Genomic DNA, 22,268 nt, shown 5'->3' on the forward strand with positions numbered 1-22,268 from the left:
TGTTTATAGAATACTTCAGCATCTGTAGTAAAATATTATGATATTTTTATTCTGTTTTGCTTGCAATAACTCTGTGGCTAGATTTGCATTAAATTATCTCATGCCAGGTGATCCATATATATCTTGCTTCTGGCGTACTTTTGTCATGCTAGTAGAGTTAAACATTTGAAAATAAATATTTTTGAAATATATATATAAAAAAAATATTTTTGAAAGAAATTAGAAATTATAAAGCCATAGTTATCACAAGTTAATTTTTTGTAACAAGTTTGAGTTTTAACAACAAACTTCTGGTTCATGTAATCTAAGTTTCAATCAACAAATTTCAAACTTCTTGTTCCAAGTCAAGTCGAGTCACTACAAAGTCAGCAGTCTGCTGTTTTGATTCACAAATAGAGTTTGAGTCATGAAATTTTCAGTTGCATTGACATATGTAATTTAAATCTTGTTTTACATGAAGGTCATTTTAAACATTATACAATGTGTTGGCAACATTTGCCCCAGGATCGACGGCATTTGGTTATTACTGCACCAAGCTGAATTTTTGTTTTATTTATACAACATTAAGCAATATCACCATATTTTTTTATAGTTAATGGCACTTCCGTAGTTCCTCGTGTCTTTGCTCAGAGATCAGTATTTTTTTGTATAAATGATTACGCGATATCTTGCTTTAAGAAATATTTCTCGAGAAAAAATATTTATTTAGTCAATGCTCATGTCTAGGTATGTTTTCAAATGTAAAGGAAAGAAAAAATAGAAAACTTTTCTAATTTTGACTCTAGTTTTGGTTCAGTAACATTAGCATTAGCCCATTATTCCATGCATCAGTGATTTGTGAAAATTAAGTTTGCATGCTTTTGTTCCATTTATTTTTGAAGTCATTGTACATAAGTTGACACACCCAAATTTAGTGCATTTGCAAATGACTGTTATCAGAATAGGGTTGCGCTGACCTAGCGGTTAAAGCATTAGTCTTACCTCTGCCACGCCCCCAATCTCACCAGAGTGTAATAAATTGGGTAGACAATGTTAAACCTGAAAGACTCTGGCCCTCCCAAATAACAGTAGTTTTATACATATTGTGAGATATCATTGGGTGTTTAAACATGGCTTTGTGCTTTTTCGATAGTTACATGTCTCACTCTGAAATCCAGACACACAATAAACAGGCAAATTTTAGTGGTAACACTTAGTAGTATTATGAGTTTCATTATCCATTGTTTGCATTTCTAGTGAAGTTAGGTTCCATGGTTTTGAACATTGATGAGCAGTTTCACAAACGTATTTGATTCCATAGTCAAAATTTGAAAAAGCTGCCTTCGAGTAGTCTGCCAATTTCGGCACTCAGTGGACTTCTCAGTGGTCTAAAGCAGGGGTTCTCAAACTTTTGGTGTTGCGGAGCCTTTGAAAGGTTGAATATTATTCGCGGAGCCCCAAAATAAATGTTAAAATTGTTACTTTCAGATTAATATTCCTGAGCAAGTTAAAAGTACTTTACTTATTTTAAATGCTGAACCTTTTTTATAGGGTTAACACAAGTCATAAACAAATCTAAATTTTATACTAAAGCTGTAAATTTGACACTTGACGAACATATTAATAAATTAGGGGTCGAATCTTTTCTCTTTTGACATTTTTGGAAGACTTAAAAGGCCGCTAATAAAGTGCGCGATTTCATTTTGTTACAATCGCCGATATTTTTCGTCAGCATAACGTGTTTTAAACATCTTTATGCCAGTGTTTATTCTCCCTGGATCAAAAATTTCCCCCGGCATATACATGTTTTGTTACACAAAGACCATGTTAATTGCTTTTTTGTTCTCGTGGGGAATTATGAGTTCAATGTGAAAAACATGTTACCATATTATAGTCATCGGCGACGAAATGATAAAAATAATAATTAATAAAGAGTTAAATCCGCAACTCAAATTTCTTGATTGAAAAACGGCATTCTAAAATATTAAAACTGAAACTTAAAATGGAAGACCACACGTTTGGTTTCAGCAGACTCACCTCAGATTGAAAACGCTTTTATAGACATTGTAAATCACAAAATTTGGTGTTATGTTAGGTTTTCGTCGAAGTAACTGCGAAATCGAATCAGTCAATTGTGCGTGCGATTTACCTTTTTTCATTCTGAAACTACCGACGGAGTCGAATGCAATAAAATAAATTTCAATTGTTCGTATTTTGCCCAGACATCGTAATTTTTTAAACGGCGATATCTTGCTTAAAAATAATCTCAAGTGCGACAGAACAAATCAAGTTTGACAAATCCCAAGATCCCAAAAATATGACTTTATACGAATTTATTTCTAGTTGGCAGTTTATCACATATTTTATGTTTTTTTAGAATAGCATTCTTTCATTTTAGTAATCCTAATAGTAATCTCGAATCAAACGTGAGTAACGATGAACACAATTACATTATAACGAAGAGACACGTTAAATGCTCGCATCGGTCATGGATTGAATATTTTACGCAACAGAAATCTCGTTATCCGTTTTTTTAATTGTGAAGAATGTTGCGCGGCAATTTCCAATCCCAATCCACCCTCCTAAGAATCCTGGCTGCGCTCTTGCTTATAAATAATGTCATTTTTTATTTCAGCCTCATTGCCATATTTCGAGGCTATATTGTTGTCAGATTTCATCAAAGCTGATATTGCTTCTTTGAACAGTTACGAAATTTTGAGTCAGTATTTTTAAGAGTAATCGAATAGCTCGCGGAGCCCCTGGGTTTCTCTCGCGTTTCTCATACTTACATGGCCGCGCACTAGAGGTTGTTTACTTTCAAATGTCTAAATATAATTACAATTGCTATCTGTGCCATATCATGAGCATGGAATAGAATATAATCAGTATGATTGTTTTAATGAAGGATGCCAGTATTACATACCTAGGGACATAATACATACATAATTGGAAAATGTTAATTTTTAAAAAATTATTTTTTTACACAGCATATGAGAGTAAATTGATAATAATATCAATCAGAAAGTAGCAAGGTAACCTAAGAGCCTAGGAATCAAATCAAAATTTTGTGTGGAATTGGTAAGCAGATAAATAGTAGCAAAAGATAAGATATATTTGCCAATTCGTTACCTTAGTATTTTGAGTGGAAAATTCTTGTAAGAGATTTGGTAGGGATGGGAACATCCAAATATTGTGAAGTTCAAGTGATAAATGAAATGCTCACATTTTTAAGTGAGTTTCATTCATTAATATAACTGTTTTTAAGGTCGGTTAATATACTTTAGAAAAGTCATACAAATATCAGCCCAGATGTGGCAGCAGTACTCCATACATGGGCATATCAAGTAAAGTTTGCAATTATTTATTTTTTAAACTTCTGAGGAAAACCAAATAAAGTGTATTTGCAAATTGCTGTTACGCATACTGAATGAACTGACTCATTAGATGATCAGAACATTGCTAATACCTGGGATTTATTACCTGTAAAAAAACTATATTTTGGATTCGAGTGAAAATAATGAATGATCAACTTTCCAAATGTTAGTATATGTCCAGGATGTTGTGTACTTCAATATTAGGAAAAGTTATGCTCATACATATTTACGGTAAATACTTAGATAGCCGAGCAGTTTTATGCAGATATTTCACTTGAATAGTTCCAGTTTTTATTCTACAAGACGTGAAATCTGCTAACATAATGATATTAAAGGAATACAAAGGCTGTAAATCACTAGTCTGTTAGTGTTTTATGGCATGTCTTTGAGCAAATATTGTGAAATCCTTTGTTACACAATAAACAATCAAATTTTATTGGTAATACCTGGTAATATTATAGGTTTTATTACCCACTGTTTGTATTTTGTATGACGTTAGTGGGTCAAAATAGCTACGCTCTCAAATGTTTGATTATTCTTGCAGTTAAAGAAGAGCTGAATAGTGACTACGCGGAAAATAACAAGCCCTGAATACTAAATAGGTGCATAATAATATACGACAGATGTCTCACCTCAGCAGGTCAAAACAGCCCTGCCCTCAAATTATCAAATGATTCTGCGTGTAGATTTTTAATTTAATTAAAAGTATTCTAAATCGAAGAGCATTTTACTCTGGCACAGCCCAGACCCTCATATTTTGGGTTCTTTTGTTACGATTTTTAATTTTTTTTTGATTGACTAGATTTTTTTTTTTGATAAAACGTCAAATATAGCCATTGAATAAAGTTTCATAATATTTATAAATCATACTTCATAAAAGATGTTACTGGTTGATTTACACTTTACTATGATCTAATTTTCTGTTGTCAGTTTTATTTTTAAACTGAAATTGTTTTAAAATGCAAACTTTATTATAATATATTCTACCATTGTGTGTTTTTAATATAATATTGGCAAATTTATTTCATTGTAAAAATACATATTTATGCTTTTTGATATCTTAGCATATTATATTGTATTATATGTATGTGATGTCACTCTCGAAGTATTAGGATTTAATTTTGAGCTCTGTCCTAATGTTGAAAAATATTTAAATATTCCATTGAAAGATATCAAGAAACAGTATTTCTGCCTTCAAGCAGCCTTGTACAAGTAGTTTTATTATTCTAATAGCCAAGTCTTGCATTATTGATATCAGGTATAAAAGAATAGTTAGTCATTAAAGAAGAACTAAATAAAAGTTCAAGCATAACTCTGTCAGAATTTTACTCATACAGGTTATAGGATGCTCTGTTAATGTGATAATTCTTTTCCTAAATAAGTCATCATATTCATGCAATTTCTAACTCTTGATATTTAAAAATGCATGATAAATTGGAAATACTCTTGTTTGGTGTAGAGAAGTTTTGTTTGAAATAAATGATAGAACCTGTTGTAGTGTAAGTGTGTTCTTTAATGGAATTATAAATTGCAATTTTCATTTAATTTATAAAGTCATCATTATTAGGATCACAGGTTGAATATTGTGTAACTAGTGTAAGTGTCTCCAATAGTATAGGGTTGCCATAAGCCATATTTTTTCCTGACATGTGCGGGATTTTAGTGGTCAAATTTGCGTCGGGGAGAAATGTTAAAAAGTGCCCAATTGTCAGGGATTTTCGAATACAATGAATCCCTGCTACAAATCCTCGAGTTTTCAGATATTGCTCATCCATGAAATCCTATTTTTTCAGAGATATGTCGCATTCTAGCATTTTTGTGCAACACGGATTGCGTCGCATTCGTGATGTCACATATGACCTGAATTGCCAGCATTTTGTAATCGGTATTTTGGTTGCACTACCTTTACCTGTATTTATTCTGTGCTAGAGTTTAGTCCAGCGTTTCTCGAACTGTGTGCCCCAAGAGACATTCAAGTGTGCCACGGCCCTTTTTGGAATTTTAGAAAATAATCTGTTTGCATTACACATAGGCATGCTTGCAACGGGCAAGCTTGGGAGAGTTGAGTAACCATAATTAATTAGACTGATATTATTATTGCATTTGCCTTGTCGTGGTATTAAGGGCGGTTGTTTTTGCATATTTGTATTGTGATGTCATAACGTTTATTAAGGGCGGTTGTTTTGGCATATTTGTATTGTGATGTCATAACGTTTTTGTAAACAAGACGTCCACCTTCCACCATGTTGAATAACGTGTTCAATTAGGCAACAGGAAAGCAAGTTTGAACGAGTTCTGGCTGTCTGCTTACTAATTATATTCGATCATCGGTGCAAAGGCCATCAAAATAATCTAGCCATTTGATACTCCATGGCTCTATTTATAAATGAAACCTCAAGTGGGCCGCATGGGCTGCAGGGTGGACATTACTTGTTCAGAGATTGCTATTTCATCCATGTATTTTCAATATGTTTTTTTGAACAAATCATACTTTCGCTTTACTATCTGTTATTTGTAACTTATTGTTTGCTAGTTATTTTTCGAGGTGAGTCGCTAGAACCACTGTTCAAGACCTATAAATTATAATTAATTTTGTTGAGCTCAATCAATAAATCTTTATCACATAGTACTATTCGTACTGTTTTCAATTGTTCTGAAATCAGTCCTATTAATCATAATTTTTAAACAATTTGAATGCCTGTTATGGAATCAATTATTGAATGTTATGAAATGAAATCAAAAAGTTATTTATATAAAAAAATTTATGAACTAACTAACAATTGCAGCGAAAGTTTATCCGCATTGATCAAATTTCTTTAAGCACAATATTGTTCCGTTATGTAAAACATTGTATTCTGCCAAGTGCTCTTATCTCATTCATAAAATCATGTTTAACTCAAAAATTATAGGATTGATAGGGTTTGTATCAAGATTTATAATAAACTTCATTAATAATTCAAAGTGCATTACCGGTATAAAATGGCATACACAAACAATTTGTATTATCAGGTCCCAGGAACAGTTTGATATTTTATTTCAGTCCTGGTCAGAATTGTCTGGCAGTTTGGCAAAATTAACTGGTTTTATTTTATGTCACAAGACATTTAAATACTTTCAGATTTATGTTATAAATGTTAAAATAACTTGGTGAATTTGATATTGGTAAATTTACGATATTGATTAATTGGAGCTCCAGAAGTATGCGTACCAAGATGGCGCATAAGCTGAATACAGTATGTATTCCAGTCTAAGGTTTAGGTTGTGCGCCATCTTGGTGCAATACTTCAGGAGCGCCGAATAATTTTATTAGCCTAAAAACATGTCAGCTTACTTAATGCAAATCATTTATATTTATCATTATGTTTATTGTCGTCGATATGAAATGATTAAGTAAATACACCTCGAAGTTTGGAAGTTTCCTGGTTTTATGTTCACTTTCTTATAATAGTAAATAATGTATAAACATTTATATTGAGTAAGGTCGTAGATATACTCTAGAATTATATCCAATAAGCAGTGGAGCAAAAGTTTTTAGCATTTATGCTTTGTTAGTATTGTGAATGAACTGCATATTTAACTTTTCATTTTGAGCTCTGCTATATTTATTGCCTCATGATTGAAGGCAAAGTTTGACTTGGTAGTGTATATTATAGATAGATTTATTGGCTCCTTTTATATAGCGGAAATGTAAACTTATAATTTTTTTGATTGCATAGTGAATAGTGTATTGTAGTATATAATATTATATGATAGAGTAAATATCTGAAAATTAAGCAAATCAAATCAAAACTCTTGAATTCAACTTTGCAATTAAGAATGGCTCAGAACAAAAGTCTGGTCAAAAATAAGGTTCAAGCTTGCAACAAATCTATTAACTGGTCTTGTTAAATTTGTTAAATCAAATAAAAGTGTGATGCATTTCAAGATGCTTCGCTCCCATCCAAAGTGTTATGGACATGGATTAGATTGGGTTATCAGTACCTGTGATATTGCTCAGTCTGACATTTTCTACTAAATTTAGGGAGAGATAGTGACTCCTTATTAATATATAATGACGATACTTGATATTTTACAATTCCATGGTCCAGTTTTTTTGTGAGCTGAACTAGTGAGGTAAAAGCTAACTTCTGAAAGATACAGACATTTTTTATTCAAGCCATGCTTGATAAAAACAGAACAATTATTTTCAGATCTCAGTATAACGCTTAAATTGTAAGTTTGGCAAAAGTACAAAGATGAATTCACAAGTAATGAACCAGGCTAGAGCAAAACAGTCAGATCGTCTCATGACATCATATGACAGGTTCAAAGAGAAAGGGTTTCTTTGCGATTTCAACATCAACGTTGGTGAAAAATCATTCCGAGTGCATCGTACTGTCTTGGCAGCCTCTTCAGAATACTTTGAAGCCATGTTTTCAAGCAACTTGAAGGAAGTTCATGACGGCCATGTTATAATGAAGGATGTCGATCAGGATGGGATCGCACAATGCGTAGAGTTCATGTATAAAGGAAAGGCAGATTTGAAAATAGAAAACATTCAGCATATCCTGCATGCTTCCAATCTTTTACAAATGGAGGAATTAACGAATCTTTGTTTTCAAATCTTGGAAATTAACATTTCTCCGATAAATTGTCTCTCTGTAATCAATTTGGCTCAAATGTATGATCGTCTTGATATAAAACAACAAGCCGAACAGATCGTGATTGATAATTTCGAATCTGTTATTTCTTCCGAGATGTTTCCATTCGTCACCAAATCAGATCTCTTGCGTTACATGAGAAATCAGACTTACCAAACATCATGGAAAGCTGTGGTAACATGGGCAAAAAGAAAAGATAACGTAGATGTTTCTGAACTTGTCAGCATCGAGCAATATCCCTTTAAATTTCTTCTACAAACTGTCCTTGAAGAACCTATTGTTAAAAACAATAAAACAGCTGAGAAATCGGTAATCGCTGCATTATTTTCTGATGTCAAAAAACTTGAGACAAACCTTGATATTGATAACTGTTTTATCTTGAAGAATCTTTCTGAAACCAATCAAATTCCTGAACAATCAACATTTGAGGATTCCATTAATCGATTCTTGGAGACGAATTTTGAACAAATTATCAAGAAAAATGAATTTCTTGATATCAACAAGGATGACATAATAAGACTTTTTAAATCTTCAGGCACAAAGTATTCTCCTGAGGCTGTCAAATACGAGGCGATGATGAAATGGGTGAAACATGATGTCAAAAATCGAAGAAAATTATTTCAGGACGTGTTTAGTTTCATTAAACTTAAAGATTTATCTCTTAAATTCCTAAAAGAGACGGTTCGACTTGAACCTTTAGTAAAAAAATCAGAGAAATGCTACGATTCTCTTGTGGATGAATTATTTTCGAGAGCAAATGAAAAAGTTGTAGAAAAGTCAAAGGCAGATAAACCCTTGGCTTTACCAGATTCAAGCTCTTCAGAGGATGATGAGGAAGGATCTTCTGCCATTCGAGGTGCATCGGGTTATGACACTGTCAGTTCCAGACCAGCTAATGGTAATAGAAGTAAAAGTTTATCATATGTTAAATACTGAAAATCAGGGATAACGAGCCTTCCCAGTCAGTTTTCATGAAATAGGGTTCTCACACTGAATTTGGAATATCTCTTAGGCTATCAAAACTTTCATTTTCGGGCTAAAAATTCGCCTCAGATTATCGGTATTGGCGAAAAAATACTATAATATTGAAGACCTTTTTTATGTTCAAGTGCATTAATAGGTACAAAACTAAATTGCACTAATTTTACAAGCCTTTTCCAAAACCGTATCTATGAATAAATTATAAATTCTATAGAAATGAAGTAAATTTCAATTCAACTGATGTCTCTGACCCAGGTGTCTGTTACTGAATAAATTCCCTCTGAGGGAGGCATTGCCTACCTAACATGCTTGAACCAGTGATGTGTAATCTGTAATGCCATCTCACAGTTAAATTCAGCGCTCTAACCACTAGACCAGAGTGGTCCAAACCCAGGCCCGCGGGCGACAAGTGGCCCGCCTCTTCTTTGCGGGAGGGTAAACAAAAAATCGCATTTTGTGTCGTCATAATAATTGCCAAAAAAAATCTTTCGGCATATTGTTACATCACTAGTGTCACTGAACTGACTAGTGTTATGGCTAGCTGAGACAACTGGCGAAGTTAGATAATGTGCTTGACTAGTTTAATTTGTTAACTGGCTTCCTATGTTTTTGGTCAAGAACAAAATAGGCTCAATAGAAAATTAAAAATCTAATGAGGAATCTATCAACCTAGGTCGGCTATGCCTGATAAATAAATATTATTTTATGGCCGGACAATATAATTTCTGCAGGGTGGTTTTTCGCAACCAGCCTAAACAGTAATACAAAAAATGTCAGAAAAGTTAGGTATTACCCTCTTGTATCTGAAATTTATAAAGTTCGGTAATCAGGTAATCTGCAGTTATTTGTAAGTTTTTTTGTAAACATTTCGAGTTCGAAAAGAAAGCTGACCAATTCAAACAGATTTCTGACTGAATATAGGGGGGAAAAATAACCCAATGCTTGCTTGATATGTGTGCAAATTGTGTCGGCGACAATCTAAAACGACATTTTGTCTGTTATGAAGAGTTTGAAATCTCACACTAAATGTAGATATTGTAAGATTGTTGCACATTTTAGTAAGTTTTTTTGGTGGTTTTGTATCTTTTAGCTTGATAAATGACAAATACCGGTAATGATCAATGTGCAATAACAATAAAAGTGCTTGTTTTGTATTGCACTGTTGACTTATTCTTGGCACTATTGTGCCCGTGAACAATACAAAAGTAATAGTGTGACCCGCGAGGCCGACAAACTTGGACCTCCCTGCACTAGACCATGGCATTGTCCCAAAACTCAAATAACCACAAAAAAGCTTAATTACATCTAGGTTCTATAATTTTCATTCTTTCATTTTATAATTTTTTATATATCTTGGTACATTTCAAATATCATTGAACCCCCCAATCACAAGCATTATTGCTTAAATAAGAACAAACATTTTTGTTTGCTACAAGTTTGGGATTTATTTATCCAGGTGCAGAATCTCAGTCTTCAAGTCAAACTACTTCTGGTCTAAGAATCATCAACCAACAACCATCTGGAGGGAGGATGTCAGAGGATTGGTTGCAAGAATCACTGCCAGGATATGAAGGAGACGATACTCTTGTCATCACCTACTCATTTCCTGCTGGAAGTCTGAAGGTGAGTTAAGAAACAAATTTAATTGTTGGTTGAAAAATAAATTATAGATTTACTGGAATCAAGATTCTTAATCGAAGGTTTTTGTTCTTAATATCAATCCCCATTGCACTTTAACATATTTGAACATCGATCAATTAAAATATATTTCCTGAATAAATACCAGTGCAATAAATAAAGAATCACAATTTGTTGACAGTAATATTTAGGGATGCCCACAATCTGATAGTTTGCCTAGAATTCTTTGGTACAATTATTGTTATTGTGAATTTCTTGAATCGATTCATTGAGGGGTCACAAATATATATCTTATTATCAATTAAGAAGTAAAATCATTATATATGTCAAAATTTACTAAATACAACATGATGTAAACAAAAAGGTGGATGGAAAATAGAAAATTTTTCGAAAAATTGAAAAATTTTGAAATATTTTGAAAATTTTGATTTCATAAATGCTCCAAATATGGTGATTTTGATATATAGGCAAAGACATCCCTATAATAGTACTGTCATGTTACTTTTTTATGCGATATTTATTCATGTCTTTTGCTCGGAACAAGGCCCTATACACGCAGTCACTGATATTTAGTAGGGTGGTTCACATAACCACTGGTCTGTTACAGCCTCCTCCACCATCATGCCCATGCTTCCGAAAACGAATAACTGGCTAAACAATCTCTTACGTGTTATAGACTGGTAACCGGATGAGAGGCTGTGGTTCGCCACTTGATTAAGTCGTCTTATCAGCTTTTCTCTCCCCGGGATAAATATGTTAATTCTGTCATATCTTATATTTAATGAAATTTAAGCTATCAGACACTGATATCTAATGATATTTAAGGAGATATTATTATTTCGAATTTTCTGGTTCTGCATTCCTATCCAATTTATTTCATCCCGGTGAAGTGGTTGGCATGGATTTGAACCGAAATGTTCAATATGTGATGTCAGCTTAGTTCAGTCCAACACTTCAACCATTAGGCCAACTGTTCCAAACTTTGTTTGTGCGGCGCTGAATTATTAGGAAAAAACTGCTAACGGCGCACTAATGGAAAAAATTTGAATAAAATTCAATATTGTGATCATCAATGTGTACTTTATGTTTGTAAACATATGCGCCTAATGTCTTTTCTCTGCCTAATTTTATTTTGAAACTTTGAACAAACTGTTCAACAGATAAATAAACTGCAGCTTGGGAAATTGCAGCAAGCAGTGTCCATCTCTATTGTTACGTAACACTAGTGCACCGCGGTACACCCTTTGGTTACCACTGCGTTAGCCATTGCACAGTCCAGAAGCTTGAAAGAAGTATTGCTAAATGTTCGCATTCACTCACATCAGTTATTGCTTCTTATAGATATATACAGAATCAGGCAGTATTTTGTATAATGCTTATATGGGTTGACTCTGGTTCATGCTTTGTCCATCTATAATTAATTTAAACTGGTATGCTGATTGAATTCAGTTCTAATGGAAATCAAAGCTTTGAAAGGTTTGTTATTGAGAAAAAGCTCGAATATAGAAGCCATTTGTGCAGTAAAATCATAACATAGACATATATAGATCATGCTTGTTGAAACTTGAGTAATATTAAACTCGTGGTTTGTTTAAATTTAATTTGTTCATAGAACTCAGTTCTTCTATGTTTAGTTTAGAATTTGATTCAATGGTGCAGTAAAATCACGACAAGCTAAATATTTAGCGGGCTTCCTTATAATTTCTGATTTCAATGTTTAATTAAGTTGTTGGGTTGTCAAATTGAATTAATCTATTAAAAACACCAAGTATTTTGTTAGAAATTTTTCAACTTCTGCTAAACTGTCATAGATATTCTGATATTTATATAAGTTTAACAAACCCTCAGGTATGAGAGATGATTAGTTTTGTTTGTTACTCCAGGGGATTTCATATGAAGCTCATAAATTCACTGAATATTTGCCGTGGAATGATGGTGATGGACGGGAATGTCACAACTTACTCTATCAAGCATTCGATGCAGGATTGATTTTCAAGATTCAGGAAGTTGGTAACAGAAGAGGAAAAATTGTTTGGAACAATGAGTTTTCTCATAAGACTAATAGAACTGGAGGACCTGAGAAGTAAGTACTTTGTGTGTTTTATGTTTGGTGGGTATTTACTTCCTAAAATGTTAGGAAATAGGAAAGAATAAAACTGATTTTAAAATTTTGTTATCCCTTCGTTTTGCACTACATCACAGTTCTTTTGGGAGTCTAATTTTAACAGCTAAATAAAATTATAGGGAATAAATTTCACCAATAAGGATATTGGAATTCATTTTTCACGATTTGCAAAGCATAAAAGGCATATTGGATAAAATAGCTTTCTAAAAATTATTTTGTTTTATCCAGTCGTTTTTTTCTTGTCTTTGCTCAGAAGAAAACTGAACTCATCTAAATTTATATGAAGATTGATTTACTTCATTTAAAGGCACTTAATGTTTCCTCTCGAACTGACGCATGCGCGACGTTTCAGACGTTTTGCAATGCTGTGTGTAAACCATGAGGTCTGGAATGTTTGTTATGGTCTTGCTTGAAAGGAAATCTTATTCCCCACACAACAATATAAGAATGAACCTTATATGACATATAGAAGTGATAAAATTTTGATTACATATCAAGTGTGTACTCCCCGCTGCGATATAAAAACGTCGCACAACAAGAAAATGATTCCATAAACCTTGGCGTTGTGCGCTAACCAATAACAAAAGCTAGTATGATAAGGTCTTATTTTGAAGGTCATTTTATATGCTACTCAACATAGGAGAGTGGACATCTCACAACGTCAGGAAGTTATAAAAATATCGAGTCGTTTGATCGCAGCTGCCTCACTGAAAAAAGTTAGTTCACATAGGCGTTTTATCTCGCAAATTCTCCTTGTCTCACGATTATAAGCTTTTATGATTCATAATAAATGTTTCATTATGACTCACAAAAGCTTTCAACGCGATAAAGCACAAACAAACAACCGATCGATCTATCAAGCTTAGCCTGGCCTGATTCGATGTGGTGACTTCTCAAACGGAAAATTTCCAAAACGCTTGAACGACGCGCGCTATCGAAAAGCGTTTAGTATCATATGAAAGAGAAAACCAATGTGCAGTCAACTGTATAGTCACATTTGAGCTTTACAACAGCTATACACGTCCAACAGCTGATAGAATGAGGGAGTGTAAATATTTTTGTTATTTTTTGACGTAATGAGAGACCTCTTGAAACAGGTGTTTTAGTTTACAGTCCTCCAGTGACATCTAGCGTATAGTACTCTAAAAGACCTTTCCAGTGGTATATAATTATTGTATATTGGGTAAATTTTGGGAGTCGTATGACATGAATAAAAATGGGTATACAAAATTGGGCTCGATTAGGAATCTCGAACAGGTTTAGACTACGACTTGTATATATTAAATAGATTAGATATCTAAATTATGGTATTGGTACCAATGGTATTGTTATACTTCACCCTGAGCAAGGCAAGCAGTAACTGACAGACTTATCAAATCAATGGTATTCTTATAATTCACTCTGACCAACTATGTTAATAAAACTGCCTGGTCATCGTGTACAGAAGATTATTTGCTATGACTTTATGAGTCAGCATGATTTTCATTTTATCTGATATTGTAAGGGTCTGTGACGGGAGCCGAGAGAAAAGTTAATTTTGACATTTTTTTGGTATCGAGTTCAAAACTAGAGTCGTATTTTCTTAATTTTAGACGTTTTAATTTTGAAGCAAAAGTCGAAATTTCTGACATACATTAAGTTTTCTCAAATTTTAACAGAAACTAAAATGGCCGCTTATGGTAAAGTTAAATGTTTGTCAACCCATAGTTTGTAGCCCCATCATGACTTTTTTTGATTTCTCAGACGATATCTTAGTACTCCTAAAGTATGTGAACCAAGATGGCGGACACAGGAACATAGTATGTGTAACAGGTTGGGGTTAGGCTATAATTTCAGAGTCACTTGGCTAGTCCCCGAACTCGTAATAGAACTAAAATAAGATAAATTGCAATAAAATTACGGTCTCACCCAAACCTGGTACACATACTACGTTCCGGTGTCCACCATCTTGGTTCACATGCTTCAAGAGCGCCGAAATTTTTTTATTCCTAGAACCCAATTCTGTATTTCAATACTCTCCGGGCAGGATCTGTTATTGTTAAACAGAAAACTTACCAAATTTCCATTATTTTTCTAGGAACAGGCTCAAACAGAGTTCATGAATTCTTATTTATTTCAGCAATGGATATCCAGATCCAAACCATACAATGAAACTGAAAGAAGCATTGGAGGCAAAAGGATTTGAGTATGAGGGATCAATATGGGTGAGATAGTTTTAATAATTTGACACTTTGGCAAAATATTGCTGTGCCCACTTTCCCCAACATAATCATAACTTGAAACTGAATTGTGTAATGAACTTGCATTGGTATCGAAGGTAGATAAGGGTTGCTTGTTTACATGAAATTTTCTCAGATTCTAATAATTCGATTTGAAAAGCCCAGCCCTAAATACATCATAGAGTGCTCTACTGTCACATATGATGTCACAATAACATGATTTTGAAGCTTTTAAAATGCAAACTCAAAAGCGCAATCTTCAATGAGACACTCTATCTGCTGGGCAGTTTTTATTGACAATATAGGTTCAAGGTCCCACGTTTACATCCACCCAGTTCTTTTGAATTCTTGTAGGTTCTTTGACAATCCACTATTGAAGTGATGACAAAACAGTGTGTAGGATATGGTGATATTAATAATATAGGAATAAATGGTTTTTATTCCACGTTTTTACCTTCATACAAGGCCTTGTGTAAGCATCCAATGATATGTAAATGACTAATATTTTTCATAGATACTGTAATTTTACCAGTGACAAAAAATTAGCTCTGTAGCTTGTAGGAAATATCAAGCTTGGATAGATAAATAAATATAACAAAAACATGACTTCAACAGATTATGTAAGAATAAGCTGCCGTAATATAGTCAGTGTATAGATTAATAAATTCTAGTTTTATCTTATTGCCTCTTATCAAAAATTATATTTTCATTTCGTCATATTTTTCCTCCGGTAAAAATTTCCTTCAACTTCTTAGATTCCGAGATCCAGAAAGATTTCCTACAACACTGATTGTACTGTTCCCTGCATAGGATACTGAACTTGCTTCATTGAATCTACATCAAATGCCAAAACAATATTACCATTGCAGCCATTGTGCAAATTATGTTCTGATCAAATATTACAAATAAAGAACAATGAAACTAAATATCATAACAACATTTTATATTCAGAATTGTATTTTGTGCCATTTGTGTAAGGCAAATTGACAAATAAGTAAAATGCCCTAGGCGGCTGAAGCTTAAGACTTAACTGCGCTGGCATCGTTGATTACACATTGCAGGTTCAAATTCCACACCCTCACCTCTCCCATGGTGTATTAGATTGAGTAGGCAAAAAGAAAAAATTTTGAAACTTTCAAATAAATAGTTGCTCTTCACATATTGTTAGATATCAGTGACTGCTATCATATAGTTTAATATTTTTGAGGCATTTTTTTTTTTTATAATTCTCTAAATATTCCTGTTTTTTCCACAGTCTACAACACTCTGGGTGAGGTAGCGGGCATATGATTGAACTGGGGTTATTTAATCAGACATGCCAACATAGTCGAGTCCAAACACAACGCTAATAGGATGATTGTATTGCCAATATATTTAATTTGGTGGAATCAATCAGCAAAACTCAATGTATTCGCATTAATTCTACATTAATTATAATATGTTAAATAAACTGGCATTTTTAAGTTAGTCAAGATATCTGAAAAGTGTTTTGACAATTTGTGACAGGTTATACCCGAATGCCCATTGGTTCGTACTTTAACAAAAATTAATTAATCAAGTATGATTTGATTTAAAAAATGTCCAACCCAAACCTGTGTTATTGATAGAGCTCGACCGATATATCGGCCAACCGATATATCGGGCCGATATTGCGTGTTTGCCGATATATCATATCGGCCCAACCGGCCGATATATCTGGCCGATATATATCAGCGTTAGTCGCTTTTCCACGTTCTAAAAAATGAATATTTTTCCCCGGGAAATATCTGCGGCCGAGCGTTTTCCTTTTTTACGCTTCTCTCATTTTGCCTTTCAATGAACAGAGAGTTCTCTTCTATATTTCTCTCTTCGAGCGGCGCAAAATCCTCGCCTTCGAATATCTTGCGTCCCCACTAGGCTTGCACGTAATCGACAAAAATCAATTCCGTAATTACGGGAAAATTGATTACGCAATGACCCCGTAATTGCGATATTTTTTCACACGTTTAAACCCTATCATAAAAACCATTCGAATCCACTTCTTTTCCGAATGGGACATCGAAGTTTGGTTTTCATATTACCGACAGTACTACACGCCGGCGACAGATGTTAAAGACAAATACCAAGGAGTGAATTCAAATTGAATTTATTCTGATTTTTATCTTGTTTAATTGTGTTGGCTTTGATTTTCCTTTATCACGTTCGCAAATTAACCGTCCCAATTTTATGCGATCAATTTTATCATTACCGATAATGGTATACGGATATTTATGAAACGATAGTTGCCTTTTTTTAAATCGACTTTCGTATTGAATAAAAATTTCGGGTTTCTAAGTTATTATTCAACGACAAGCGTATTTTCTCGTTTGATTATACCTGTGCTTGTCTCGCAACGAAGACTTGTTATTGCTCCGTTTTTTTACATTATCCGACTTTGCTACCTAGTTAGCATTTTATAATAATTATTGATGCTGAATTATTGACGATATTCCGATTACCAAGCTCCATTTTATATCAAATCATTTCGCGGCCTAAATGTTATAACATTATTTGCGATAAATTTGAATCAAATAATAATTATTTAGCCGGCGATAAATTCTTACCCGTAACTTGTTGTAAATTAATGCTAATAAATTCTATTTTGTTTTTTATTGCGCTGTGATTTGTATTAATAAAAGTGATTGAGTCGGGAAAAGAAAGTAGCCTAGCCTCCTCTCCTTTTGAGCGCTTATAGCGGCGGTAAAATTCGTTTCATGTCTGTTTCACGGAGAGAAAGAAAAATACGCCTTCCGGAATTACAATCAACTATCACACATTCTTATTTATCATTATCAGCGCCGAATAAAAAAGATACCAAATCGTGAAGACAAAAAAGTCTGTCGGTGCTAATTGCGTTACGGTGATAACGCTTATAATAATATCGTTTTGACCGTGAAACCAAACGCTCAAACGGGGTGGCAACGCGTCATGCCGGCTCAAAACGGCTGCGAATACCGGAACTCTAACTTCTTCTACTTGTTAAACTTTGATTTTTTACAATCGACGGAATTGACTGCTTGGAAGGAGCACGTTTCAAACGCGAAAGCGCTCGACCAATAATTACGACTTTACGTAATTTGTAACTTCTCTTTCGTAACTCCAAACAATTCCGTAAATTACGTGCAAGCCTACTCCCACCTACTACTGTATGGATCAAAATGAACTTCTAAAAGCTTTTTACTGACTGCCATTTTTCTCTTGTGCATTAATGTGTGTTCTTATTATTTGCTGCGAAACTTTTATTAATGATGCAAGCACTGTGTAGGACTGCTTTATTTTTCAACATGAACTTTTGATTGACTGAAACTGAATGTTTCTTTCTATTTGTATTTACTGCGGGTTCGAGTTGTAGATATCGGTATGTCAATATCGGTTATCGGTCACTAGTTGGCCGATATATCGTTATCGGTATCGGTGCCAAAAAAGTGATATCGGTCGAGCTCTAGTTATTGAGCTCATGAATTAGACTGTATAGATTATCTGTATAAATATTATCGGTGCTCATGGCTATCCACAACTAAATATATTATTATTCTAAGTTTTAATGTCGTTCTTATGCATTTATTTTTATGGCATATTGTATACTTTTTCCGTAGGTTCCCCACTGCTGCTGTTAATTACACCACATTCCAATAGATCTATACAATTCTCCTGAGCTTCTAATTGCCAACCACCGCTGTATGTATCAATAAGTATCCTAGAGTATTTCATGTATTATTTTTATAATTATAAGGTAGAAGGTATAAGGTAGAATATAAGGTACTACCGAAGTATGCGAACCAAAATGGCGAACACCAGAACAAAGTATGTGTACCAGGTTAAGCCATAATTTCAGGTACAAATACTACGGGAGTCACTTGGCTAGTCCCGAACTCGTATTAGAAATAAAATAAGGAAAATTGGTACAAATACTACGTTCCGGTGTCCGCCATCTTGGTTCACATACTTCAGAATTTACCTATTATAAGCATCTAACAATATACAAATCAAGAGTTCCAGCAAAATTATTTTTGAAAATTTGTGACTTTGTATTCTCTTGCACATCAAAATTAATTTGTCTATGTGCTCAAGTGTATTCTATATTTTATATAAAACAAATTTAATAATAATATAAACGAATGTGTTAATATTTTTATAACAATTTATGCGACCAAGCCAATACTGTATTTACAAACTATTAAAAGATCTGACGCAGAAATACCACTGAGTTATTATTCCAGTAAAATATTTTTTTATATGTTTCAACTTTATAAATAATTTGATATGCATTAAAGTGTTTTTCGAACCAATTCGATATAAAGAATGTGTGATCTTGCAAAATTGATTATCATGCTGAAATTGTTCCAATATGGGGGACGGCAAACTTTTTCACTCCAAATGTATAAAACCAGTCTTAGTAACCAATTTATTACACTATGAGTGGTATGGGGTCCAATTGTGAGTACTCCCGTAGTGTGTGCACCAGGTTAGGGTCAGGCCATAATTTTAACCAATTTTCCTTAGTTTTAGTTTTATTACGAGTTCGGGGACTGTCTGTGTTAGCCAAGTGAATATACCCCTGTCCATAGGTTTCAGTCTCTTTACACAACTTGATGTAAAGTAGGCGAATAATATTAGTTACCTCCATATTGGTACACTACACATACTTCTACTATGATACCAATAATAAATCAGCAAAACCCCTTCAAACATTTTTATTACTGAATAAGACCAACATGATAGAGTATCAGGAATGTCCAATCTGATTCGAATAAATATCCAGGAAACGTATTCTTTACTAAACATTAGGAATATGTTCAAAAATACCATTTCAGTATGTATTTAAATAACCGGTACTAGTTTATTTATCGGCCATTCCCTCAGGGATGCGCCATCGTTATGGCCAGATAGCAAATAACTGGGTGATACTGCGGCTGCAGCTTTATATACATACGGTAGTCTTGAGTAGTTCGCTTTGCACGAGCTAGCTGTTGGGCCATTGCAATGTCATAGGCATTGATAATGAATTGGACTCAGTTATAGGCTTCGCAACGTAAAGAATTGGAATTACAAAAATAAAATCTCGTGACACGGGAACATGTCATTCAAATATGGCACTTTTCAGAGGGCCGCACAATTTTTCTTCAGGGCTGCATCTGGCACACCCCTAACATACACAAAGAACTTGTATTTACTATATCTAATGCTTATGGACTAGGACAAGACAACTCGACCATATAGCTTGTGGTTGAACTACCATTTACCATAATTAATTCTGAAGGTATCTGAATAGCGAGGAAATTACCAAAAATAAAAACTTCATTTCACAGTATGATGATAACTATGAAATAAAAAACAATTCACTGCTTTTGTCCAGAAGTAAGACTAGCTGTAGAATTCCACCTACAGGTACAAGGGCAATTTTATCCGTTTTCCTCTAACCCCAATTGGTATAAAACTCTAAAATGCTAAGTCTGTCACAGATGTGCAAATATTTCAACTTAGTATTTCTTTTTTTTTATGAATGTTCTATTCAGTTCGATATTCATTTTGAAAACTACACCAGTGCGAATTTGTACTAAACCATTGCCCCAAGTAAGTGCAGACTGCACTGTACAGGGAAATCATGTATCATCAAATGCTCAAGTTGTGGAATTTGGAAACATCAAAATTGACATTGGAAATAATGTATTGTGTTCATTTGAGTGCCAACCAAAACCTCTTCTGAGTGTTTCTTGTCTAGAGCAAAGATTTTTCAACCTTTATGGAGGAGAGGAACCCCAACAAACATTTCAAAAGCTTAAGAACCCCTGTGTAACTGAATATACATTATAATATGCCAATCAAAAAATGTGAAACGGAAATTTGATGTAGAGTAGAGCTAAGATCTGAAGCCCGAACCAGAAATTCGAGCCGGGTCTGGCTGTTCTATCGCTGACTTTTTTATAAATGGGGCGTTTTGGCCACGAGAGACCGTGGTCTGCAAATAAGTTGCCTCATCAACACGACACTCTTGCAATGACAATTCAGAGATCTCCTGATTAAAATGTGAAATTTCTGGTTTGCTTGGGCCTGCAAATCCAGTTAATTAGTCAGGTTCGGGTCAGTTTCATACGGGCCGGAATTGTTCTTACCTCTAATGTAGAGGAAATGAAAATCTCTCTCATAAAACACACTTTTTATAATATATCCGTGTATTCAATTATATTTAAGCAAGATAAATATAATAATATAGACCAGGGCTACGCAACTATTTTTACCGGTGGTCCGCATACAAAACTTCAAAAATATTTGGGTCCGGACTTTCCAGACATTATATTTCGGCTTCCTCAAGCACACGATTCCTCGGCCGACTAATGATTATTAGCTGATCAAGATTGTTTGTTATTCTATAGTTCTTTTCATATATATTTTTAAATCTATAAAACTGATTTTATAAAAGGAAACTTCAAAAGTGGGGCTAACAAATCGAATACCCGAAAGGTTCGGATTCGGACCGCCAGTTGAGTAGCCCGATATAGACTACAGGATTTCAATGCAAACCTGCAGAACCCCTGGATAGTCTACAGCCTTGTGCAGAGTACTTTGTATGAACCAGATATATTTTCTCAGTACTGAGTTTCGATAGAAACACAAGGAATAACAAGAGTAAGGGACGCTCCAGAAGTATGTGTACCAATAAGGAGGTAACTAATTTTGTTTGTTTTGTTACATCAAGTTGTGAAAAGGGATTGAAACCTATGGGCAGGGGTTATACCCACTTGGCTAACATAGACAGTCCCCCAAACTCTTAATAAAACTAAAATAAGGAAAATCTGAATGAAATTATGAACCTGGTACACAAACTATGAGATTATCCTTTGAAGGAACATAAACTACTTCCCTATTGTAATATAATAATTGTCTGGGGAGTAGTCTTAGGGGAATTCCCCTCATGTATAACTGTCTTATCACTAGTAGTATCCTCAGTGAGCACCATTTCAGATTCATTCTCTTGTTTTTCAGTATCTGCAGAATCTTTCTGTTCAGTGGTTATAAGTCTTGATCCAAATGAACTCTTAGATATCATCAGCATTTCTCTTAAAATGTCATTTTCTGTTTCCAATCGGGATAATTCTTCGTAATCTCTGAGATATTGCTCATCATCAACATCCGCAGCATGCCTCATCACAGCAACCATCTCGTGGATCTGAAACATGGAAAGATAATCAATGTTTTTTAAGATAAAACTGCCATCTATTTTGTTTTGAAATAATTGAACCTTCAGCGCCACCGTGTGACTGAATTATTTCGTTTGAATAATTATTTTCAAACC

General features: G+C 34.0%; 3 protein-coding genes across 4 annotated transcripts in view; 2 read left to right on the forward strand and 1 right to left on the reverse strand.

Annotated features, from left to right (window-relative positions):
- LOC144422696 (uncharacterized) overlaps nt 1–22,268 on the forward strand; it is a 486,406-nt gene that overhangs the window by 261,216 nt on the left and 202,922 nt on the right. The gene's annotated exons all lie outside the window — the stretch shown is intronic.
- LOC144422789 (uncharacterized) lies at nt 7,473–14,950 on the forward strand. Its single transcript, XM_078112614.1, has 4 exons — nt 7,473–8,891; nt 10,431–10,597; nt 12,496–12,695; nt 14,857–14,950. The coding sequence occupies exons 1-4, from the start codon at nt 7,589–7,591 to the stop codon at nt 14,948–14,950; spliced, it is 1,764 nt and encodes a 587-aa protein (XP_077968740.1). The 5' UTR covers nt 7,473–7,588.
- LOC120332866 (FGFR1 oncogene partner 2 homolog) overlaps nt 19,656–22,268 on the reverse strand; it is a 424,145-nt gene continuing 421,532 nt past the window's right edge. For both annotated transcript variants that reach the window (XM_078112436.1, XM_078112435.1), the window contains one exon: nt 19,656–22,142. In XM_078112436.1, the coding sequence (XP_077968562.1) occupies nt 21,837–22,142 (306 nt within the window). In that variant the 3' untranslated portion in view covers nt 19,656–21,836. The remainder of the gene's footprint in view (nt 22,143–22,268) is intronic.

Source organism: Styela clava, chromosome 5 (assembly GCF_964204865.1).
Source record: "Styela clava chromosome 5, kaStyClav1.hap1.2, whole genome shotgun sequence".
Lineage (NCBI taxonomy): Eukaryota > Metazoa > Chordata > Ascidiacea > Stolidobranchia > Styelidae > Styela > Styela clava.